This window comes from Vipera ursinii (assembly GCF_947247035.1).
Source record: "Vipera ursinii genome assembly, chromosome: 2".
NCBI classification, from domain to species: domain Eukaryota; kingdom Metazoa; phylum Chordata; class Lepidosauria; order Squamata; family Viperidae; genus Vipera; species Vipera ursinii.
This window is the reverse complement of record NC_139513.1, coordinates 152,341,134-152,367,218: the sequence shown is the minus strand read 5'-3', so window position 1 is coordinate 152,367,218 and position 26,085 is coordinate 152,341,134. Positions and strand designations below refer to the sequence as shown.

The 26,085-nt window shown below is 41.7% G+C and overlaps 3 protein-coding genes across 6 annotated transcripts in view; all 3 read left to right on the top strand.

Moving 5' to 3' along the window:
* Window positions 1-16,984, top strand: part of BIN2 (bridging integrator 2) — a 36,641-nt gene extending 19,657 nt beyond the window's left edge. For all 3 annotated transcript variants that reach the window (XM_083352451.1, XM_083352450.1, XM_083352452.1), the window contains 6 exons: window positions 799-874; window positions 2,183-2,265; window positions 4,271-5,093; window positions 11,594-11,665; window positions 11,919-12,014; window positions 15,254-16,984. In XM_083352451.1, the coding sequence (XP_083208577.1) occupies window positions 799-874; window positions 2,183-2,265; window positions 4,271-5,093; window positions 11,594-11,665; window positions 11,919-12,014; window positions 15,254-15,364 (1,261 nt within the window). In that variant the 3' untranslated portion in view covers window positions 15,365-16,984. The remainder of the gene's footprint in view (window positions 1-798; window positions 875-2,182; window positions 2,266-4,270; window positions 5,094-11,593; window positions 11,666-11,918; window positions 12,015-15,253) is intronic.
* Window positions 1-26,085, top strand: part of LOC310634265 (aquaporin-5-like) — a 381,927-nt gene that overhangs the window by 350,235 nt on the left and 5,607 nt on the right. The window lies entirely within an intron of this gene.
* The window catches only part of SMAGP (small cell adhesion glycoprotein), a 29,777-nt gene continuing 21,868 nt past the window's right edge, over window positions 18,177-26,085 (top strand). For both annotated transcript variants that reach the window (XM_083352478.1, XM_083352479.1), the window contains exon 1: window positions 18,177-18,339. The gene's annotated coding sequence lies outside the window, so the exon portion shown is untranslated. The remainder of the gene's footprint in view (window positions 18,340-26,085) is intronic.

Here is a 26,085-nt window from a genome sequence, read left to right as displayed (position 1 = left end):
AAAGTTGGATGGGCAAGCCTAATTTAACCACACCAAATTGTTGTAAAATGTTATGGTTTCCAGACATTTTTAGGGGAAAACAAAACAGTGACATTTACAAAGTGTCCAATCTACATTCTATTATGTTCAATACTTTATATATTTGAGTTTGCCATCCAGAATCTTTGTGGAACAGCCTTATAGAACGAACGAACGAACGAACAAACGAACGAACGAACGAACGAACGAACGAATGAATGAATGAATGAATGAATGAAAACTAACTAAGGGATTGGGACCACACAGAACTTTAGCTTAGTTCTGTACAGAGAACAAACGCAACTAGTAGGTTTTCTCTTGACCCAGTTAAGCGTATTGTGAGAACATAGCCATAGAAGCTATTATGCCATCCCTAGAACAGGCTTAACAGATGAAGAATAAAAGAACTTTTTCCAAATTAAGAAAGAATGCAAAAATTCATAGGAGTGATGCTATTCTGCCCATATTGCTTCATTGCCTTACTGACACAATATGCTAACGCTAACCCTTCAAGTAAACCAGACTTGAAAAACCAAAGTTATGTATACCAAAACTACTTTTATTATAAGGTTACAGTAATGGAATCTTGCAAGTCTGAAAATGGCTTTCCCCTCCCTTCCTTTTATCCTAAATAGAATTAGGGAGGGTCAAGTCTTGAGATATTTTCCCATTTTCTTGCTGTAATAAGTTGTTTGGCTCACAAATTATTTTTTTTCCTCTCATTGAGTTGCTCAGCTAACTTAACACTGATTTGCCTATTTTGCCTTCATTGTTTCCTAGTCGAATTACGTGCTATGTGACAATATTCCAGAATATTTCCAATCTGAGAGATATTTTCTACAAAGAAATGAGTAAGGTAAATATGCAGTGGTGGAAAACATACCGCTTATTAAGAAAAGACTCCTGGTGTCTTTTTCCCACCCTGGGTCGCTCAGAATTCTGCAGTTGGCTGGAGAATTCTGGGAGCTGAAATCCACACATCCTCCAGGCTGCCAAGGTTGAGAAATGCCACATTAGATTATGCGTGTGGAAACCCAGCAAATGTGAAAGCAACTGTTGCTATTTAAGTGGCCAGAAACCAGGACAGAGCCAGCTGTAGACCAAATAGTATCCTTATCAATTGGTGAGAAGTTTGATTAGCTTGACTTGTGTTTTTTTTAAAAAAAAAATTCACCACTAAGGCGTTATTTATCCTGTGCCAAAAACATGAGATGTGAGATCTGATAAATGAGACCTGATAAACGAAACCTTCCTCATTTATTAGCAGGAAGATTCAAATCCAGGAAGCCCCCACTGGCACTTGCACAACATCTGCCCAACAATTTTAACATTGATTCTCAATGGAAAGCCAAATGAATCGCTGAACACCCAATCATAGGATGTCCTCAGGATCACTTGAGTAGTGCAAATGGGTGTGGAGCCTTCTTGGAACTGTTGAAAGGACTGTGTTGTAGACCGGAGGTAGATGATGTCATATCCCCTGCCCCCCGTTGAGAGAGGGCTGTTCAATTTTGACATAGGTGGCCTAGGCAGCATCTCTTTGCCCTGTCTCCCAAGATCTTTCTCACATACCATTACACTCTGACCCATGAAGATTCTCAAAGCAGAAATGCTAGATCTACCAATCAAAAGAAACTAGGCAACTCTTCCACATTTCAAACAGATTCAGACAACAGTGTGAAAGCACAGCAGGGTTACAGCTGGGTGATAACATCCTAGGGATCACCACCAGCACCCCGTAAATAGTGTGCATGGTGTCCAGAAAAACCATGGACTCTTCTTTAGCAATATTGCCCAAGCCTTTTCTTCACATTATTGTATTTTTCTTCTGGGTGGAAATATCTGAGGTTAGCGATGTCCTGCTAAACCCTGTAAAAGTGGAAGGATGTGATTTTTTTAAATGTAATATTCAGAAATTGAGATTTCAATTGTTCAGCCACATGTACCATTTTCAATGAGGGAAGCAAGAGTCATTACTCAGCCAATGACACCTTCAAATCCTCATCAAGAATAAATTCAGGTAACAGAGTTAATAAGTTGAAAGAGCGATAACCTTAATCATAATAGATAGTGATAACAAAGTTGAAGTTGATGATTATGATGATGTGTCTTTGTGATTGTAGCGTATGAATGGTTTTTCCCCCCTAATTATTCCTGCTTCTAGCTAAACCATGACTTGTATGATGTAATGAGTAAGCTGGACAACCAACATTCCAATAAAGTCTTCATCATTAAAGGGGTCTCCAGGTAAGTGATTTCCTTTCGGCTTTAGATATGTTAGGAGTCTGAGTAACATCCCAGGAAAGCTAAGAGAGAGAGAGAAATCTCCCTCTCTTTCCAAGTAGCTGTCAAGTGAACTAGCTTGTTTGCTTTTGTTATGGATTAGAAGATTTCAAACACATCTTCACTAAAAGAGATTCTTAAAATTATTTAGAAAAAAATATTCATACAATCAAGATGTGACTTTTTTAAAAATGTAAGTAGCAACCCTAGAGCAGCCAGAGATAAAGCAAACAAACCCAGAAGCCATTTCAGCTTTAGTAAGCTTGGAGAAAGAAAGAAAGAAAGAAAGAAAGAAAGAAAGAAAGAAAGAAAGAAAGAAAGAAAGAAAGAAAGAAAGAAAGAAAGAAAGAAAGAAGGAAAGAAGGACAGAAGGAAGGAAGGAAGGAAGGAAGGAAGGAAGGAAGGAAGGAAGGAAGGAAGGAAGGAAGGAAGCTTTTGCAATAATTCCAACAGTCTCCAGATCTACAGGTAGCTAATTCTATCACTTCTGAACCATTGTTAATAAAGGTAAAGCCTATTCTGAAGTTCAGTGGCCGCTGAAATAACGAGGTGATTTCAGATAGCTTGAAACTAAAAGTACATTAATAATTCCACAGGCTCTTCTTGAATATAGCAGCACTTCTTCCATATAATTATCTTCAAAGGAGTGTTTTAATTACAGCTAGTACTGAATTTTACCTATTGGCAAATTTAAAAGTGGTCTTGCTGTGTCACTCAGGGAACCGTCTCAGTTTCTGCCATGCATTCTACAGGTGAAAAGGATTCATGCATTTCAAGGGGCATTGGGACCAGACAGCTGGCCCCTTGCAAAAGTCATGCTGTTTTCCTCACACTCTGCTGCATTCTTATACAACATGTATGAGAATGAAGAGAGAGGCGGTTCCTTCCAGCAATTTCGGCATGTGTGTTTCAGGTGAAGCTCATTTATAGTGGCAGGTGCCCAGTTGCAGTATCTGGAACCCCCTATCCATTTTTGCTCACAGTAAGGATCCATTTTCAGTGTAATTATAAGAAAATACTTATAATTTCTACATAAAGCAAGTGTACAGAAAGAGATAGACAATGTGTAACAAGGGGTTTTTTTAACACCTAGTGCAGGGCTTTTCAACCTTTTCACCCACTGTACCACTTTTAGGATATGGCAACATCCAAGTACCACCAGTCGCCTAGCTCGAGCCATCTCTCGCTCAGGCTTGTGCGGTGCTGCCACCGGTTCAGCTCATTCCCCTCCCCCGCTACCACTTTGCTAGGATGGTCGCGTACCACCTGCCAGGTGACAATGTACCACAGGTGGTACCCGTACCACTGGTTGAAAAGCCCTGACCTAGTGGGTAATACAACCTGGAGAAGGGAAAGTTACAGAATTTCTGATGGTTAGACTTCTACCTGAACGAGTTTCAGTACTGTGAAGAATGCAACATCTTCAGTCATTCCAAGAAGCTGCTTCCCTGAGTTTGCTCATAACGACTGTCCCCAAAAGTAACCTTTAATTTCCAAACTGATTTAGGATGATGTGAGTGGTAGTCTAATACAATCTGAAGGGTGTTGTGAGGTGAGCTTTAATGAGGAGTAGCCTTCACACCACATGTTCTTCCAGCCATTTCCAACTGAGCCACAAAAATTAATTAAGCCATCCAGTCATTCAGAATTGGCTGTGTTGTTTCCTACTGTTTTAAAGTATGTTAATACTTTAACACTTCTTTTATTTGGCATTTGAAACGCCCGCATATGGCTGTCATTTGGGCATAAATAAGGCTTTGATTCTCAAACGGGTTGAGGCTTTGCAAATCCCCAAATTCATAACCAGAAGTGCAAAGTGAATTCCTGCTGAGGATTGCTGGACTTGTAATCTCAGTACATATGAAGAATGCCTGAGTAGGGCGTGCTGAACTAATTAAATGTCAGATTGTTGGAGGTTGCATATTCAAAAATTCTAAGACTAGCTTTTTTTCCCCTCCTCCCAATGCAGCAACAGAGGTTCTTTGGTTATTTCATCCCCAGTAAGGCCAACCAGCAACTCTTTTCTGCCAGCAGGGAATAGCCTAAATGAGGTCCCCACATCTCTCATTGCCACTTCCCCAGATCAAGAAACAGAAACTATTTCAGCCACCAAGGTGGCATCTACAATTGTATATCATGATGAAGCACAAGAAGAGGTCAAAGAATCGCAAAATGAGGCTGGCCAAGGTGCCGAGTTAGACTCTCAGGCTGTTAGTGGAACAGAAGGCAAAAGCCAAGATAATCAATCAGAAGAGGTTGAGGTTGTTTCCGGCAGGACCATTGAGGTTGTGGCAGAGAACCTTGCAGTGGAGATTTTATCACAGGCAATGGTTGAAGCTTCTGGCAAAAGGCAAAGCATTTCTAAAGGTTCAGAAGACTCTGCACAGCCCTTCTTGGAAGAAAACATTGAAGCCCATGATACACCTGAAAAAGAGGGTAGTTCTCTGCCCCAGGCAAAGGATGAAATCCCAGCTCTACTGAAACACGGCCTTGAGCATGCCAAAGAGATCCAGGATGAGATGCAGATTGAGAAAGCTAAAGGTGAGGACCACAAAGGGCTGCCTGAGGGGAGCTCTTCTTGCCCTGAAGATGATGATCCCCGAGGTCTTCCCTCTTCAACCAAAGATGAAGGAGACTCAGAAGAGGTCCCATCTGCAACTGATGAATCTGCTCCACCAAATACGGAGACAGATGAGAGTAGCCACAGCGGCAGAGATGGAGAAGATGATAACAGCAGCAGTGAAGGAAGCATGGAAGAAATTGAGATTTCCCCCAAGGGTACCAATGCCCAGGTAAGAGACGAGAAGAAATCTCACCAACCCCTTTTCCAATTGCTAATTAGCCGTAAAAAGCAACTGCTGTAGCTAAAATATTCCAATAGGGTACCTAAAACAAGTTTTGCAACAATGCAAGGATGTTTGTGCTCAGTAGTAATTCAAATGAATAACAATATGATATTTTGCATATTAGACCATCAGTTTGCAGGGGGTGAACAGGTTTGCCGACCCAAAAAAAAGCCAAGAGGAAAAATTAAATGCCACTGGCTGTCCAGCTCTTTGTTTAGCTACAAAAAGGAGAAGGCCCCTTGTCAGAGCGGGAAAATTGAGACAAAATTATTTTTGCTGTATATGTATCATAAAACTGGCATACAAAACACTTTCTCACAGTTCTTTTGCTCACCATTTAACACCCTATTCTTCTCTCAAGCAGTAGGCCCATCCCCTTTTCTTCCTCTTAGTAGTACATAGCTCAAAAATGTTCCTTGCGTGTCTGATGACATTAACTATTAGTTGGTATAGCTTCCTTGATCATTAAACCATCAACCATTTCCTCTACGTACCCTCTTAGCTTGACTAAAAGTTTCCTAAACTTCCATAATGGTTTCCTAAGCTACTTCCATTTTTTTTTCTAATTAAACAACTGTATTTCCAGCAACATATTTTTGAAAAGTTCCCAACTTTCCCACTCTCCCTTTGACCTGAGGATTTTTATATATGAGACCCACTTAGTACCTCTCTAACCTGGTTTGAAATGGTCTCCTCTGAAATTTAGTTTGTATGTACGACTACACTCCAATTTCATTTTATGTAGACCCTTTAAATGCAAGACGACATGGCCATTTCCTCCCAAGTCTGCTAATGCTTTATTTTATTTTCAATCAGTTCTTTTCCTGTTGGTTAGGAAAGATCTAGGAGATTCAATTCCCTGGGGTCTTCTCCAGCTGTGTAGGAAATGAGATAGTCAACATGTCCTCTGAAGGACCTTGACGTTTGGGCTGAGTTGGCTTTCCAGCAGAAGTCCAACAAGTTGAAATTTTCTTTTTTTTCTTCTTCTTTTATTTAGATTACTTTTTTCTTTTTTTCTTCTTTTATTTAGTTTTATTCATTTATAACATAAAATATGAAAATACAAAAGCAAATAGTAGGGAACAATTAAAAAAGGGAAAACAAAAATGGTGTGAAGAAAGCGGGTGGGGTGAGAAAAAACAAAAGACATTGACTTCCAGCTCTCTCTTTTGCAGTAAAATCAGACATTAAAATCAAATCTCAACTTTTTACATTTCTATAGTAGTGTGCAGTAGCCATTTCTGTATCGGCACATCGGTCTAATCGGTAAAACCCAAAATCATAATATCATTTTTTTCCACCTCAAGCACAAAGTCCAGAAGTGGTTTCCAAGTAGAAACAAAAGTGCTTATGTTCTTTTCTTTTATCAGCACAGTCAATTTGACCATCTCTGCTAATTCCATCAGTTTTTGTAACCGTTCATCCACGGTAGGAATCGAGGCATCCTTCCACTTTTGTGCATAGAGCAATCTTGCTGCCGTCACCATATATAAAATCAGAATTTCATTTTTTCCCCAGTTCTCTTTCCATTAGGCCCAGAAAGGAAGTTTCTGGTTTAATCTTTATGTTCACTTTAAGAGTTTTCTCCATTAATGTATGAATCCTACTCCAATATTTCTTTGTCTTATCACATGTCCACCATAAAGCAATCACCCAGGGGGAGGGCCATCTCTGTGGGCGCACCTGCCCTCTGGAACCATTTACCCGTAGAGCTTAGGACTGCCCCCGATCTCCGTTCATTTCGCCGGGACCTGAAGACCTGGCTCTTAGAGCTCTCTGGCCCAGGCTGAGAATTTTAATTTTAATTGGGGCTTTTATTTTTTCAGGGATTGATTTAATCTTTTTAAATTGTTTTTAACTTTTGTATCGATCTTTGTTTTAAATACCCTGCAAACCGCCCTGAGTCCTTCGGGAAAGGGCGGTATATAAATCCAATAAAATAAATAAATAAATAAAGTCCCTTCTTTACATTTCCAACATTCATTTGAAATACCTTTATACATTCTAGATAACTTATCTTGTGTTAAATAACATCATTTTGTAGAAATTTTCTTTTAGGTTATAATTTAATGTGAATGTTAAGCCTTTTATCCACATATTCTCCCATTGTTCAAACATCACATTATACTCAAAGTTGAAATTTTCCATTCTTTGTACATCTTTCCTCCCTGGAAGTTCTTTCATCAATCCAGGAGGAAAGATTATGAAAATCTTCTGTCTGCCTTGCTGCTTGGTTATTGTTTTCATCCTGGTATTCCTACTCAAATCCTCTTAACTGGACCCTTGGTTAAATTCCTGGATCTCTATGTGTACTTTCTTCACATACAATGCTGCTCTACAGTGTGCCCTACTCCTTCAATTAAGTTACATCATTTAGTCCCTGCATTTTGCTCATGAGTTTACTCCTACATTTCAGGAATGCTTACAAAATCATCTTTGTCCTTCCACATTAGGATTTCTTATTGTTTGTTCCCTATATCCCATGTATTGGCATAGGGGCAGTAAAAGCCTTATGTCGTACAGCATAACGTGATCTATTTCTTCCTTTTACTTGTCTACTCATTACAGTACTGGATGTCTCCATTTCTGGAGACATCACTCCTAGGTTCATTCCCACTCCTTGGCACTGCACGGTTTTCTGGGGCTTCCTCTGCTACAGGATTCATTTTAAAACCCAAACACATTCAATTTTTCAAGCCAAGCATAGCATTGCCAACACATTCTTGCCAACAGTCATGAAGACAGCTTATCGTTTGCCAGGAGAATCTCACTGCGGAAATACATTCCATGGGCTTGTTGTTGTTGTTCAGCCGCTAAATTGTGTCTGATTTTTTGTGACACCCCCCCTCCCCTGGATCATAGCACCCTTCTGTCCTCCACTGTCTCCTGGAGTTTGCCCATTCCATGGGATACAAGTGTAATAATAGATAAAATCAGAACACAAGTATGCAACCCACACAATCTCTCTCTCTCTCTCTCTCTCTCTCTCACACACACACACACAGAGAGAGAGAGAGAGAAAGAGAGACAGAGACAGAGAGAGACAGAGACAGAGACAGACAGACAGACAGACAGACAGAGACCAAATTTTTCCTGGAGTTTGTTAGTAGGCTCTGCAAGAGTAGTGATCTACTTTTTCTACTCATCTGATTACGCTCAGTTCTCAAGGCCATTTTTGCCTGCCAAATTTGCCTTCATGTTTGCCTTCAGCACATGTTTTCAAAAGCCCAGGGCTTGGTGCTTTTGGAAGGCATGACCAACATTTAAAAAGGGATCATCACATTCAGTGAGAAAAACCAGCTAGTTTCCTAAAACAGCAGAGCTTTGCTGTACCAAATCTGCTGATTCAAACAATCATGTCAATCTTTCACATTCGTATTGTCATTTTGATATCTTCAAAAGATATCTCAATAGCCTTCCATTCTTCCATATGGGACTGGTATTTGACCTCTTGGCTGCTGAAGTTCAGAGTTATGTCAGGCCCAAGGCACAAATGAATGGACAGAAAGGGGTGGGGAATAATAAAGAGATAGGTGGTTTCTGGCCATCGGAAAAAGAGTGTGCAGCTTTTCTTTCTTTCCTTAATGAGGTTTCTGTAGTCAGAACATGACAAAAGAATATGCTGGAAATGTGGGCAATATGGAGTCATTTTATCATGCCTGGTGGACTCATAAAAACCCAGGAAATTTTGAGTTCAGATTTAAAATCAATATTCAGCTGAAACCAGAACTTTTCTAAAGGACAGACAATTAGAAATGAGTCATAAAACATTGTTTTTGTATACGTTAACTGCGGCAAGACTATTGTTCACACAAAACTGGAAAGACTCTGAAACATATCCACAATGGAGGAATAATTAGTGAAGATGTCAGAGCTAGCAGGGATGGCAACATTACCTTGTCTGATCAGGGAAAGGACAATAACCTCATTTATTAGTGACTGGAAACCTCTTATGGACTTTTTGCTGAAGAGGAAAAAAAAGTGAACTTGTACTTTTGATGATTGAAGAGGTTAAACCAGGGGTCGGCAACCTCGGCTCTTTTATGACTCGTGGACTTCAACTCCCAGAATTCCTGAGCCAGCATAGCTGGCTCAGGAATTCTGGGAGTTGAAGTCCACGAGTCATAAAAGAGCCGAGGTTGCCGACCCCTGGGTTAAACTATGGGACTAAGGAAATTAGGATGTAATCTTAGAGAGAAGAGGTAATATATATACAGATTTATAACTGCTGTTAAGAATATTGAAAGGTACTTCTTTATAATGTTCTCTTCGCTTTTCTTTTTCTTCCTTTTGTACATCCCTTTTAATTATTAAGATAGCCAATTTCTTTTGTATGTCTAGTGTAGCATTTTTATTCATATCATTATTGTATCCTGTCATTTTAAAATCTAGTTTCAGATCAATTTTATCTGGTAAAACTGTGCCTCTTCATAACATCCTTTAAATATAGTCTTTCTATAGAACCAGACACTCTTAAAATTAAGTTCTGGATCCATTGTTTAAAAATATTCTCCAATATGTCCAATTTAAACATTTTGTTCTATGCTGAATTAGTAAGCCAAATATAAGTGTTCTTCTCCTTTAATTGAAATCTTTAGTCCCTTCTGATTCCTTCTAGTGTCCACCCTTGCAAGTCTCATCCTGTTTTTTAAAAAGAGGATTCAGAACAAAAGCATTTTCCAATGCCAATGATTCTAAATAATCCCAAATTCTTATTTCAAATGCACCTGGTTCCTTAGTCTGTAACTTTCCAAAATCAAAGTTCTAATCACCCCTTTTCTGTATGTATGTATGTGTATATATAGATTCCTAATAGTTAAAAAGCTGTTAACAAGCAATTTCCAAAAAACTATTAGAAAAGGAAATATGCAAAGCAAGTGTATTTTGTAGATTGCCAACTGTGGTGTTTTCTACCGCAATATCCCTTTGAATAGTGTGAATTCAAACAGCGCAGTCATGGAATCCTGACAATCTCAACATCCTCCACATACTGGAGATCAAGTATGTGCAGAAGGGGTCTTGCTATATACAAGTAGGTTTCCCACTGCAAACGTTGGCTTCCAACATAGGAAGTGCAGCTGATGGGAGATGTATCATTGGCTGAAACAGAGTGAGCTGAGTTAGTTAATTCATGTCATTCTCACTCTGTGAGGGAGTGAGCCTATTTCTGCATGCTGATGATGACTAAATTATCAAGGCAATTAATATACACACTGCAGTGTCTCACTCTAACAAGAAATTAAACAGCCAGAATTATAAGAGTCTGAAACAAAAGGATTCTAAATAATTTGGACTGTTCTGTTGGTTTCATTACAGGCATTAGAGTCTTTATTTAGTGAGAAACTCCTATTGTAATAATTTTTCACCTCATCTGTAGGTGAATGTAAAAAGCCACTCTGAACTTTTTTAAAAGGAATTTTTGGAAGTTTCCTAGGAAAGGAATCCCCCACCCCCAGTGATAGTCATCTCTTCTTTCCATTTCCTTCAGGCACAAAGCTGGGATTGCATAAAGACGGGGCTTTTAACTATGATCTGTTGAACCTACTGGCCTGGTTTATAATGGCAATCCATAATGGATAGGTCCATGCCTATAATGCTATGTCAGAATGACCCTGAGGCATGAGGGGAAGAGATGCTGAAAATGATCAGAAAAAAGAATGGGGGACACCAGGGGCTCAGCCATCAGAGAAAGAAACTTAGAAAGGATCCATCCTAATTGATCAGAATGTTGAAAGTGACAGTGAGAGATTGTACTCAAGACGTACAAGATTCTGTTAATGTAACTTTACAATAAAGAAGAATTATCTCATCTCGTAGTGCAGGGGTGTCAAACTCAATTTCATTGAGGGCCGCATCAGCATTGCAGTTGCCCTCAGGGGGCCGGGTGGGTATGGCCAGGGTGGGTGTGGCCTACTGGGTGGGCGTGGCTAGAGTGCGTATGGCCTGCTGGGTGGGTGTGGTCAGCTCTACATCGTTCTCATCAAGGGTGCCTATGGGGGCCTGGGCAGGAGTGGGACAGATCTGAACGTCTCTGGCAGAAGGAGGGTCTCTGGGCCAGGGCCAAGGCAGTGGGGGCCGTTCCCTCACTGTTTCCAGGATGGCTTCGGGGGCCGCATGAAACCACTTCGCAGGCCTCATCCGGCCCCTGGGCCTTGTGTTTGACATGTCTGTCGTAGTGTTTCCTGTCTAGTTTGCTTGGGAGGCTGACAATACAGCATAGGAAGCCAAAAGCTACCAAGCTACATGGATTAATAGTAGGGGAGACCTTCATCAGAATCTTGTTTGTCTGTAAGATGTTGAAAGCTCCTTTCATTTAATTGCAGAAGACTCCTACCACATCACTCCCCAGGGCTAACAAGATCAGGGATCTGATTCCAGATCTCCCTATACCTAGGCAATATCTGTTTCCCTGTCTCTTAAATTACCACATGTTCTTTTTGCTTCAGATCATTTCTAGTTTTTTCCCAGAAGCTAAAGAAGAAAATGAGAACAAGCTTCCTTTGGGTTTCCTGTTCAAGGTAAGACCCAGCAATCAAAGAGCTGGCTTTTAGGCTTCCCCAGTTAATGAGTCATAAAAACCCAGGTAATGAATTAAGGGGAGGGTGTTAATTCCAAGCCTTGCCTGCTGAGACCATTGTTGACTTTCTTTTTTAACTTTAAATATTATTTTCAGCCCTTCGTGTACTATTCAATTAGGAAATGTGATGGATGGCTGAAGAGCTGAGATGCCCATTGTGTGCTGCACTATTATTTTCACATTTTATGTTCCAGGGTCAAGCAACTCAAGCTCATGCTTCGGAAGATGACAATCATCTTCAGTTTGGAGAAGGAGATTTCATACTTGTGATATCAGACATGCAAGCGGAGGTAACACATCTGGGGACTTGCTTTGGCATGACAATTTGAAATACATTTGGCTGTGGGAAGTCAGCTCCCCAGAGAAGGAAACATTAAAAGGACAGAAAAATATATTTCCTCAAAGGATCTTAAAGAGGCAGGAAAACATGCTCAGTTTTTCTTGATAGCCCCAGGTCTCCCTCCCCCAAGCAGAAACCAGTTCTGTACAAATGCAGATGTAAATCCAGGAAGGTTACAGGCCCCCAGCTGGGAGATTAAGGAGACAAACACACCTAAAATCTGCAAAAAAAGCAGCTCCAAACAAAAGGCTCCAGAGGGTATAAAAACCCACTCCCTACATGTGTTCAGTCCTTTTTTCTGCCAGACCATCTTCCTCTCTGGCTCACCTCTTCAATAAACTACAACCTTCTTCCTAAAGCAGTCTCCAAGTTTATTCCCAGCTTGGATGGAACCATGATGAAGACTTTTCTTCCAACATGGCAAAGGAGTTTCTAACTTAGAGGTGGGCGTCCATTAGTTCTCCCATGTCATACTGACCTTTGACTCCCAGAAGATCCAGCTAACATGATCAAATCCCTCTGCAACCTCCTACGTGGGATTGATAGATATATTTGTGATACTTATCCACTGTAATGTTTCCAACTGCTTCTCAATGCTTATGAGGTTTGGGTATGCTGAGAATTAGTGCCTGGTCCAAAAGCATCCAGTGGTCTTACAGGCCAAATGAAGATTTGGAGTTAGGATTTTGCAGACCTAACACAGCATCCATAACTATCTTTTTTTTCTGCCAGTTTGGTGAAACTAAATTCTGAGTACTAAATGCTATTATGGTCTTAGTAAGGTAGTAAATTTATCAGCCCTTCTGCCAGGTTCTGCTCAAGATTCATCATAATCTACTATGCCCATTGATTTATCACAGTCTGACTGGATGTAACTTCTATCTAAAAGATTCTGACAGCCTAATCCACCAGCTACACCCTCTTGAGCCTGAAAGTGTTTTATTTTTAAATCAAAGACTGACAGCCTTGACCCCATAACTCTTGAAAGCAATGAGTGACGACTTGAAATTCACGGTCCATGGGTCACGTGCAACCCTCCAAGGAGTTTTCTGTAGCTTACAACAATGCTTTCTAGACACTGACAGACAGGCGATGCCCATAGGCTTCCTATACAAAACAGCTCTGTCCTCTGGGAATTCTCACCTGTGGAGGGCCAAGCAATGACCTCAAAGGACAGGAGGAAGTGTGCTACCAAAGCAACAATCAGATAAGAGGGGTTTGAGCCCAGGCCAAAACAATAACTTGAGAAAAACATCTCAGAAGTAGACGCACATCTAGACTTGCAGGACTCTATCACTATGGCTGCTACAATAGAAGTAGTCCTGATACAGTATGTAGGACATTGATTTCTTCACCCACCTGATAGGGCTGATATCACCTGCTGATAGATTTTGTGGCAAGTGTTACTTCTGAGGTGATACCTAAGCTTCTGACCAGTGGCAACAGGGAGGCAACTCTTGGTCCAGAAAGATCTCTACTCAGCAACAAGAGAGAAGAAAAAGTGATGCAAGATTTGTGCAGCTCTTGGGAAGACAGATTCCTAGATTATATCACTCAACATATTGGAAAAATATGTAGGATGATATAATAATAGAAAGGGTACAGAGAAGAGCAACAAAGATGATTAGGGGGCTGGAGGCTAAAACATATAGGGAACGGTTGCTGGAATTGGGTATGTGTAGTTTAACGAAGAGAAGAGTGAGGGGTGACATGATAGAAGTGTTCCAATATCTCAGGGGCTGCCACAAAGAAGAGGGAGTCAAGCTATTCTCCAAAGCACCTGAAGGCAGGACAAGAAGCAACGGATGGAAACTAGTCAAGGAGAGAAGCAACCTAGAACTAAGGAGAAACTTCCTGACAGTTAGAACAATTAACCAGTGGAACAACCTGCCTCCAGAGGTGGTGAATGCTCCAACACTGGAGGTTTTTAAGAAGAGACTGGATAGCCATTTGCCTGAAATGGTATAGGGTTTCCTGCCTGAGCAGGGGGTTGGACTAGATGACCTCCAAGGTCCCTTCCAACTTCTTCTTCTTCTTCTTCTTATTATTATTATTATTATTATTATTATTATTATTATTATTATTATTATTATTTATTAAAAATATGATATTGGGAAAAATACAGTGTGTATCAACCCAGTAAGAAAAGAAAATTAAAAACTGGGGCCAGCTATGAAATAACAGTCTTGGTATTTTTTTTAAAATGTATTTAATATGTATGTCTTTAATAGTAATACCATTTGCCAGTAAGTCATAATTTTGTACATTTTAAATGTACAAAAAGGTTTCAGGCTAATGGCCCTTGGGCTAATTAACTAGTCCTCTTGCACACCCATGGTAATTTTCAATCTGGAACCCCCGACCTAGGAGAGTTCAGGAGGGGCAGCCACTATACCAAACTGCAGAAGAGAGATTAAAGGAAGAGCATTTTCAGTGGGGGAGCTGACTTCTTGGTCCAGTGTTGAGCTCCGCATAGTATGGTGATGTATGCCTTGCCTTCTTCAAGTCTTGAGCCTTGGGCCTTCTCCTCCTTGCAAAGTAGGACCTCGGTTTGACAAAAGATAAGGTGTAATTTGGAATCGCCTGTTCTGCAGCTGTTCTTGCTGAAAATGCCATGCTGTCTAGAGAGAGTACAGAACTGCTATTGCTATTGCCATTAGATTTTAAGTTTATTTACTTCTCTCTCTTTGTATGTTTGTGTCTGATATGACCACAGCCCTCCATTAATCATTAACTCTCCCTTTAGCAGAAGCAATGCTGAGCAGTTCTTTCCTATAAAGTAGCTGTGTGTGTGTGTGTGTGTGTGTGTGTGTGTGTGTGTGTGTGTGTGTAGGTTACGGCACCACGTTAGAAACTGGGAGACCATAAATTATAGTCCCACTATAGATACAAAGACAGCCAGGTGATTTGGGGCCAGTCTCTCAATCTCAGCCCTTGAAAGGAAGCAAGGGCAAGCCACTTCCAAATGTTGCCAAGAAAACTGCAGGGACTAGTCAACCCTTATAAACATTGCACTGTTAGCATAATGATTACTATCACTTGTAATGTCGTACATTTAGCATCTTTGAAGACTTGTTTTCTATGCATAAGGATTCAAGTCACCTCTCCAAATTTCTAAATTATAACAAATAGGATTGTGCTTATGGAAAAGCTCTGACTGAAGTTTGTTTGCTTGTTTTGTTTTTCTAGGAAAAAGGATTTTGGATGGGAGTAAAAGAAAGTGACTGGAAGGAGAACCAAGACATGCTACAAAAAGGCATTTTCCCCCAAGTCCTCATCAGAGCTGTCCCTCGGAAATGAGTTCAAAGGCTGAGGCAGCAACGGAATGAAGGAAGAAAAAGTTGCATTTTCCAAAAATCTAGTTTTCTGTAATTATTAAATATTTCTTTTCCTTCAGGCCAGCTGCCCCATGTCAATATAATACTATGCAGGTGGCAGTATTTATGATATATGAATATTTGAATAATACGAATTCCATGTATTATAAGTCAGACACTGGCAGTCTTTGCAAGAAATTTATCCTTCCGAACCCTCTACCTCAGAAGTACTTTTCTAAAATGGAACATCACCATAAAGAGTCCTATTATAGAATAGCTGGTTGCAGGATACGGTTGAAACTTTTGGCCGATTTATCCACCCTGTCTCCTCAGAGAAGTCCTCCATTCAGGCTAGTTGCAATTTCATTGCATTCATTTCTACTGCACGGGTGTCAAACTCAATCGCGTCACGTGACATATTGTGATGTATCGCGACGATTTTTCCCTTTGGCGGAAACGTGACGCATCCAGCCCACGAGCCGCCAGTTTGACACCCCTGATCCACTGGAAAGTAATACAATTAATAACTGCAGTTCAATCCTGCTATTGTAGAACAAGTTAGTGGAGCAGTGGGCTGATGCCTCCTTAAGTAACACCAGCTGCCTGCAATTATTGCAGGATCGCATCCCACCAGGCTCAAGGTTGACTCAGCCTTCCATCCTTCCGAGGTAGGTAAAATGAGGACCCAGATTGTTGGGGGCAATAAGCTGACTTTGTTGTAATAATGCCGCTTGGGGTGTGTGTGAAAGCCCTAACAAGCAGGCATATACATAGAATGAAGGCTACTGCTAAGCTTGTAAGCCGCCCTGAGTCTTCGGAGAAGGGTGGGTTATATAAATGTAATAAAAATAAAATAAATAAATAAATAAAAATAAAAATAGATGATTATTCAGAGAGTGGGAAAAGTAAGAAAGATGATTAACTTCTGTGTTGTAAAGAGGAGAGGGAGGAGAAACTTAGGGAAACTTCACATGATGATATGATCACTTTGGATAGGGAAAATCACACATTAAAGTTCATATATAAAACATATTGCACAGAAAAAATATATATACTGTATATAAGGGAAAAGACTCCTTCCCCAAAATGTAACTCTGTGTGCGCTGGGACTTTTCTCCCGTTTATGAGGAATCACTTAATTATGCTGTTTATCTGTTTATAGTTTGAAGCAGTTACTTCTTCTCTTTATATATATATCCAATTGGGCTGGCATTAAGGAATAAAACAGAGGATGTTTATAAAATCCTTTTGAATCCTGGAACTCCCCTGCTCAATTGCTTGTGAACCCTGTTTTTCCAAGATTGCCCATTTTGTCATGTCGTCAAGCACACAATATTCTGTCTTCTCTTATTTTAGACCATAGTTTTAACCAGAAATGTCTGCTTTGGAGCACCTACAAATGAGGCATTAGGCTGTCATCTGTTGCTTGCTTGAAACATTTTATTATGATCATGGGTAGTAATCACCGATCGACTTGTCTCCTCCACCTTGATCCCTTGGATACCTTTTGAGAGGTATTGCAAATACATCTGTACCTGTATTAGTTAATACAAACGTAGTTCTTTTCTGCCTAACATATAATAAAATATGCCTGCTTTTCATATTCAAACACCTGCATCTGATTCCTTCAACCTGGTGCTCTATTATATCTTTGGAGGTGTAATTGCTTGCTGACTTGAGGAGAAGATGCTGATTTGGGGAAGATGGATCTCATGAGCCAGCAGTGTGCTGCAGCTGCCAAAGAAGCCAACACAGTGCTAGGCTGCATTAACAGAGGGATAGAATCAAGATCACGTGAAGAACTAATAGCACTTTACAATGCCTTAGTAAGGCCACACCTGGAATACTGCATCCAGTTTTGGTCACCACGATGTAAAAAAGATGTTGAGACTCTAGAAAGGGTAAAGAGAAGGGCAACAAAGATGATTGGGGGACTGGAGGCTAAAAAATATAGGGAACGGTTGCTGGAATTGGGTATGTGTAGTTTAATAAAGAGAAGGATGAGGGGGGACATGATAGCAGTGTTCCAATATCTCAGGGGCTGCCACAAAGAAGAGGGAGTCAAGCTATTCTCCAAAGCACCTGAAGGCAGGACAAGAAGCAATGGATGGAAACTAGTCAAGGAGAGAATCAACCTAGAACTAAGGAGAAACTTCCTAACAGTTAGAACAATTAACCAGTGGAACAACCTGCCTCCAGAAGCTGTGAATGCTCCAACACTGGAAGTTTTTAAGAGGAGACTGGACAGCCATTTGCCTGAAATGGTATAGGGTTTCCTGCCTGAGCAGGGGGTTGGACTAGATGACCTCCAAGGTACCTTCCAACTTTATTATTATTATTATTATTATTATTATTATTATTATTACTATTATTATTATTATTATTATTATTATTATTATTATTATTATTATTATTATTATTAACATTGAGAAGCATTTTCTGTGCAGAGCTGCTGAACGGTCCCCAAAACACTAGCAGCTCACTACTTTGTATGTCCTGCTGATCACAAATGACATAACTCCAGAAAAAATGGTGGTTTGGGGCTACATAAGCTGTTCTGGCTTGCAGGAATCTTCTATCCTTCCCCCCCCCGCACCCCCATCTTTAATTTTGGCCACCTCAACAGCTTTGAATAAAGTGGCTCCGGCTGAACCAAACTGTCCGGCATTATTAGTAAGTGACGTAAGAACATTATGGGCCTTGTCTCTCTCATCGGCATTACAAAGAGTTAAGGAATAAGCACTCTGATGACTTGGCTGTTTATTATCAAGGTAGTGAAACTGGAAAGGTGAGATGGGCAGGGGAACGCCTTAGCCTACTCACTAGAAAGCTAGGAAGCAGCTACAGGAAGAAACTAGAGTGAGAAGAAATATCCATGCTAGCTGGAGCCGGGCAAGAAATTCAACAAATTTGTCAAGCCAATATTATTTTCCCACCATCCGGGATTGCTCCAATCAGGTAAGAACTGATTAGGGAACAATTTAGCCCCAGGATTAATAGAAAATAAAATTATTTCTGCATCTGGGTTAATGTAAATGCTCTGAATTATGTTTACACATAAATTGAACTAGTGCTGTTCCCGAGCATGCTCTCCGGCACACTAACAGGAATGTAAAATACATGCATCACTGGCTTCATACAGTGTGCTGGTTATCCACCATCCCCAATCTTGTTCTTGTCTGCAGTGTTGTTGTTTTTTTTACTGAGATTCCCATAAGGTCACTTAATGTTTCTTAAATGTTGCCATATACTTTTGATGAAAAGCGGGTGAACATAAAGCTTTGAAACCTGCAAAGGTGAAGGCATTGATGCAAAACTTTTCTCTTTTGTTCTAATTGCTTTTTGATATGGTGGGGTAGTGATAGGGGAATATAAAAACAAATCAAGTGATTTAGTCCTTTGCTATCAAATTCAATATTTATAATTGCATAATTTTCAAATCTGGCATTCATCAATGGGGATCATTTTTATTTCATGAATTAATGAGAAATATAAATAAGAAGTTGGAAATGTAAGAAGAATTACTAAGAATGTTTCATACTATGGAACTGATTTCACTTTTGCTTAAAAAACAACCTAGATATGTGAGGATATTTTTAATATGCAGCACACTTGGAATACTGCATGCAGTTTTGGTCACCATAATGTAAAAAAGATGTTCAGACTCTGTACAGAGAAGAGCAACAAAGATGATTAGGGGACTGGAGACTAAAACATATAAGGAACGGCTGCTGGAATTGGGTATGTCTAGTTTAATGAAGATAAGGACGAGGGGGAAACATAATAGCAGTGTTCCAATATCTCAGGGGCTTCCACAAATAAGAGGGAGTCAAGCTATTCTCCAAAGTGCCCAAAGGCAGGACAAGAAGCAGTGGATGGAAACTAAACAAGGAGAGAAGCAACCTAGAACTAAGGAGAAACTTCCTGACAGAACAATTAATCAGTGGAACAACCTGCCTCCAGAAGCAGTGAATGGTCTAACACTGGAAGTTTTTAAGAAGAGACTGGACAGCCATTTATCCAAAATCGTATAGGGTTTCCTGCCTGAGCAGGGGGTTGGACTAGATGACCTCCAAGGTCCCTTCCAACTTTATTATTATTATTATTATTATTATTATTATTATTATTATTATTATTATTATTACTACTACTACTACTACTACTACTACTACTACTACTACTACATCATCGGTCATTTTAGACCAATCCCTCCATCTCCAGTTGAGTGATAAAAGAGTGCTGATCAATTATGCAAGTATATGATATCATGGATGCAGGGGGAAAAATTTTTCTCAAGCTTATAGCATTGTATCTCCAGAACTGAAATCCTGCACTCCTTACTAGTAACCATGCTACTATATATGCACAATTTTCTAAGATGCAGTTGCAACATTGTCTTCCTATCCACCAACATATTTTTTTAAAAAATCCTTTTCTTCAAAAACTACTTTGAGAGAACAATTGGAAACAAAGGAAGAGGAATAAGAAGTGATAAGTATTTTGGAGAGGAAAGGAGACAATTTATTAGTTAGTTGTAATTAATTGATATAGCCATGATACTCAGTGGTAAAGGGTGCAACGTTCCTAGCTCTATTAAAAAAAAATAACAAGGAACCAATGAGCAAATCTGCTCATCTACACAACAGGCCCCTTGATAAGATGTTTAGCTGACATATATGCCACCACTTTGCACATCTGGCTAGAGAGCAGTAGATAGGGAGCAATTTTTACACTGCAGATGGTGCTTGCTTTCCTTGGCTAATAGGGTAGTTTCCTGTTCTTTTGTAATTATTAATATCTTTCATATTTCACTCCTGGACAACTTAAGCAGAAAAACCAAATGCTGCAATAAACATATATTTCATTAGTTTGGGTTTTTTCAAAATTGTGTTAAGGCTACCAGAATTGCCCCCCCCCCAAAAAATGGAAAACGTTCAGATGAATACATGTGGTTTGCATATATCAGTGATTTACTGAACTAGTCAAATAATGCTGTTCAAATTTTTCTCAGTGGATTGTGCTATTTGTCCATGCAGAATCTGGGTTCATGCAGTAGTTCAAAACCAACATTTGGAAACAAGCATATAACAAAATCATCCTCATCCTCATCAATGGAATTCAATAATTCAAACCAGGCTTGAAGTTTTGGAAGAGATACATGTGAGGGAAAGGCCAGCTTTAAAAATCTGTTTTATAAACTTTCTTGAAGGTCTTGGACCAAACTCATAAAAACAAAATCACACAAAGGTACTCCCACAATTCAGAAAACTCTGTTGCTTTTCCTCCCAACCAGCATTACCACATACCTTGACAGTGACCTAAAGGTCTTAAAATATGGGAGTGCTTCGCATGCAATTTGGAACTTCTGAATCAAAGGTGGAATATAAATCTTATAAGTAATGACTAAAGTGTTTAGATGGATGGATGATTCTTTTGTTAACCTATGGTGCTTCAGAGAAGGCTTTTATTCTATAATGGCTCTACTCGGACGATGAAATTCCACACACGCAAAAAATGATCATCTTCCATGTGTAATGTTCTGTATTTCCACACTGACTTTTCTATCTTTTCCCCCTCTCAACATATGCTCTCACACACACAATGTGTGAAAGAACAAAAGATGGAATACGCTAGTTGTGAGATGAGGTAATAGTTGGTGTAATGTATTGGGCTTGCTTTGTTAAGAGAACACCACGTGGTAATTGCTGGAAGGCTGTTTGAGCAGGGAAGCTACCTAATGGCTCCCAGCTCCTCAGACAACCCGTCTCCAGCACTGCTATTGGTTGCCCTAGGACGGCAATAGGTTGCTTCAAACCTATTGGCCGCCGCCTGGGGGCCAGGGTATAAATTGCTGCATCTGCAGCCCTGTTCTCCAGTTCAGATCCTGCAAGCAATCAACCATGATGTTTGCTGAACTCACTCGCCTCGTCTTCATTCCTGCACAACGAACCCAGTACACAACAGTTGGAGTCATTTGTCTGCAAGGATCTCAGAAAGAATTAAGTCCGCAAACCATAATTAGTACTTTGAAACAGACAAATCCAAATTGGTAAACAGTACTGTGGACACAAAGGGATGCTATGTGTTCATATTTTCTGTTCCTGTTGGCATTTGGGAAGCTGCTTGGTAGGTCAGTTAGAATTTCCAATGAACAGTAAACACCTCATGTTAATCTAGTGTAGGGATAACAAAGCAGGGGAAACTCAAAATTTAGTGAAAAGAAGGAGCTGTTTCAAGAGATAGACTGGGATGTGTTATTAAATTGAGGTCAAGGGACCATCCCTTGCATCTTAATTTACAACTGGAGCAGCATGCTTGTTGTCTCTTAAGACACAAAGCTCTCCAGACTGCCTTGTTTTTGTTTTTTGTTTTTTGAGTGTGTGTGCCTTCAGTCAGTGTTGACTCCTGGCAATTACCTAGATAAGTCCCTGCAGTTTTCTTGGCAAGATTTCAGAAGTGACTTGCCACTGCCTCTTTCCTAGGACTGATAGAGAGACGAATTCATGATCTCCTGGTTTCCAGCCTGGTGCATTAAACATTATACCAAAATATCTCTCTCTTGTTTTCTTACCAATTGCCTACACAGGATATCCCAAGAATGATATTCAAAAGGTGACTGGTCCAGAAGCTTAACAGGAGGGGACATTGGTAGGACTTATAGTGTTCTGTATGCACCTGTCCAGCCTCGTGATTGGCTAATCCGGCCGGCGGGAATTCCTGGACACCGGGTTGGGTGTCTGGGGCAAGGCGGGAGATTGCAGCCAGGGGGTTGGCTAGCGTCCGGCAGTTGCCGGACATATAAGGGTTACCGGGGCATGCGAGGTCAGTTCGGCCACGTTTATGGGAATAAACAGAATAACCCCATACCAGTCTCCGAGTCATCTGTCGCAGCACTGAACACAACAGTGGTGACGAAGGTGGGATTGCGGCAGAACAGCGGAGAAAAGGACGCGTGAGCGGAAAAGCGCGTGGAGCGGGAAATTCAAAGAGCTGTCAGCAGCACAAGTCTTCAGCCCAGTGGCACAGATTCGCGGACGGGGAAGCAAGAATGGCACAGGTCGGCTCAGTGAGAGAATTCGACCCAAGACACCCAGAAGACTGGGAGGAGTACGTCGGCCAAGTTGAAGGGTACATGCTAGTGAACGGAATAACCGATGACCGAAAGAAGGCTGCCGCATTGCTGACAATCAGCGGTACACTGGTTTACCGGGTCGCCGTGGGATTGTGCCAGCCAGCAGCAGTCGCCAGCGTGTCGTATGCCGACCTCTTGGCGAAGCTCAGAGAACATTTCACCCCAAAACGATTGGAACTTTTCTGGAGGAGAATCTTCGAGAAAAGGAACCAGAAACCAGGGGAATCCATAACGGAGTTCGTGGCAGCAGTGAGGGAAGCCGCACTCCGTTGCAAGTACAATAACCTGGAAGTGCGAATCAGGGACAGAGTGGTCCTAGGGCTACGTGATGAGCAACTGCAGAACAGAATCATTGCAAAGCCCACAGGAAACTTACAAGAAGTCCTGGACGAACTGCTGACGTACGAAGCCACCGGGCAGCGCGACACCCCCCCCCCCACAACAGCAATGGCGCGGCCGGATCCATCCACCAAGAGTGCCTTGTGGACGGTGGGGTGGAGGACTACCCATGGGAGATGGACATTGACGAGATCACCCGGTGATTCGGGAAGACCACCGCGAGAGCAAGCCGATCAGATGACGCTGACCGACCCAGAAGACCACCATTGTCTCAACAACCCAAATCACTGAGGGAGGCCAAGAACAGACAAAGGGACCCAGAATCCAAATGTGGAAGCTGTGGGGGAAATCATCCCCGCGCTAGCTGCAGGTTCAGGAACGCGAAATGCTGGAAGTGCGGGAAAACCAGCCACATTCAAATAATCTGCAGAGGCAAACCTCGGGAAAACCTCCACTACATCGACGTCTGGGCCACAGGTAAAGTAACCCTCTGCAAAAGTGGCAAAGAGACCCACAGGCCACAGGCACGGAACCCTAACCGGGGAAAGGTTGAGGCCATCAACCAGGTGCTGAGCCCCAAATTAAAAATTGAGGTCCATCTGCAGGGCATTCCCTGCAGAATGGAGGTAGATTCGGGGGCAGCGGTGTCCATAGTCTCGGGGGAAACGTTGGCATCATCGAGGCCAGAAGCGGGCGTCGGGTACCCATTAAACACACACACATACAACTAGCAGATTTCCAAAGGACACCCATTAAAGTGAAGGGAAGAGTCACCATCGACGTCTGTTTTAAGAGGTTTAAGGGGCCACTAGAACTTCTAGTCACAGAGGGACAGAGAACCAGTTTAATCGGTCTCAAATGGTTCAGACCATTAGGTATCTGGGTCGGGGGAAATAATACGGTACAGCACCGAACCCTAGAATCCGTCTGCAATAGCTATGCAGACGTCTTCGATGGGACATTGGGGAAGTACAGGGGGCCACCCATTAACTTTAAATTAGACCCCTCAGTAAACCCCATAAGGATTAAGGCTAGGAGAGTCCCCTTTGCCCTTAAACAAAAAATAGAATCCGAGTTAGACAAGTTAGTGGGCCAAGGAGTGCTGGAACCGGTAGAAGGGGGACCCTGGGAGACACCCATCGTCACCCCTCTCAAACCCAATGGGGACGTGAGGATATGTGCCGACTATAAAGCGACACTAAACCGAGCTTTAAATCAGCATGCTTACCCAGTTCCGACAGTGAAGCAGGTCATCGCAACTATCCAGAACGGCGCCATCTTTGCTAAACTCGATTTGGCGCAGGTGTATTTGCAATTAACAGTTTCCAGGGAAGCAGCGGATGCACAAACGATAGTTACCCACAAGGGGGTGCTCCGAGTCAACAGATTGCAATTTGGCATAGCAGCAGCCCCAGGCATCTTCCAAGAAGTGATGGAGAGGACCTTGAAAGGTATACCTGGGGTGTGCCCTTACTTTGATGATGTACTGATAGCAGGGAAAACTGAGGGAGTCCTAGCTGAGCGGTTGGAAAGGGTACTGGGGAGATTTAGAGCTGCAGGGCTTAAATTAAAAAAGGAGAAATGCTCTATTGGAGTAACATCCACTGAGTTTTTAGGGTACAGGATTGATGCTCAAGGCATACATCCAACAGAGGACAAAATAAAAGCAATCAAATCAGCCCCAGCACCCAAAACGAAGGCAGAGTTACAAGCATTTTTGGGACTCATAAATTTCTATCATACATTCTTACCACGCAAAGCTGCCATAGCAGAACCACTGCACAGGCTACTTGACAAAAAAGCCACCTGGCAGTGGCAGGAACAACACAAAAGAAACTTTCAAACACTGAAGGAGATACTATCCAGTAGGTCCACAGTCACCCATTTTATTGAGGGAGAGCCAATATGCTTAGCATGCGATGCATCACCATATGGCGTGGGGGCGGTGATCAGCCATCTGGATAGTGAGGAGGAACAAAGACCCATAGCATATTACTCTAGAACCCTGACCAAGGCAGAGCGGAATTACGCACAAATTGACAAAGAGGCGTTAGCAATCGTGGCAGGTGTAAAGAAATTCCACGATTATCTATATGGTAGGAATTTCACAATATTCACTGACCACAAACCACTCTTAGGACTATTCACAACTGACAGACAAACCCCACAAATAATGTCCCCAAGGATGCTGAGATGGTCAATATTCCTATCAGCATATACGTTCTCCATCAAATACAGACCTGGGAAAGAAATGGGCCACACGGATGCATTAAGCAGGCTACCTCTACCAGACACAGACACAGACCCAGCACCCGTGGGACAAATTCTCACAATACAGGAACTCCCAGAATGCCCTCTAACAGCCAAAGACATCGCCAACACCACCAGCAAGGATCCAGTACTAAGCAGAGTAGCATCATGGGTCCAAGGGGGGTGGAAAAGGGAAAACCCAGGACCACAATTCCAGCCGTATTTCAGGAGAAGGGACGAGATGTCATCACACTTAGGTTGCCTATTATGGGGAAACAGGGTGATAGTGCCAGAGAAATTAAGAGAGAAGGTCGTCTGTGAACTACACGAAGGGCACCAGGGAATAGTGCGCATGAAAGCCCTGGCCAGGAGCTACCTCTGGTGGCCAGGATTAGACAAGGCTATTGAGGAGAGGGTAGCAGGGTGCTACCAATGCCAGAGGTCAAGGCCAGAACAAGCCCACGCACCAGTACACAGGTGGGAGGCAACACACAACCCCTGGTCCCGAATACACATAGATTACGCAGGGCCTTTCCAGGGTCAGACATTCTTAGTAGTGGTTGACAGCTATTTCCGGTGGTTAGAGGTGGTGCCTGTTAAGAGCATGACGTCAGCAAAGACAATACAGGTCCTGAGGGGACTCTTTGCCACTCATCGGTTACCTGACGTAATTGTATCTGACAATGGCCCTCAATTCACCTCTGCTGAATTTCAGAACTTCCTCAAGGCCAACTGGATTAGGCATGCAGCATCAGCACCCTTCCATCCCTCCAGCAATGGATTAGCAGAGAGGAACGTGAGATCAACCAAGGATGCACTGTGCAGGATTATTGTAGGGGACTGGCACCAACGATTGGCTCAGTTTTTGCTGGCACAACACACAACACCGTGCATGGCAACGGGAAAAAGCCCAGAAGAAATGAAGTGGGGCAGGAGACTGACAACCAAATTAGATAGGCTCCACTCAGATAGGGTAACAGCTG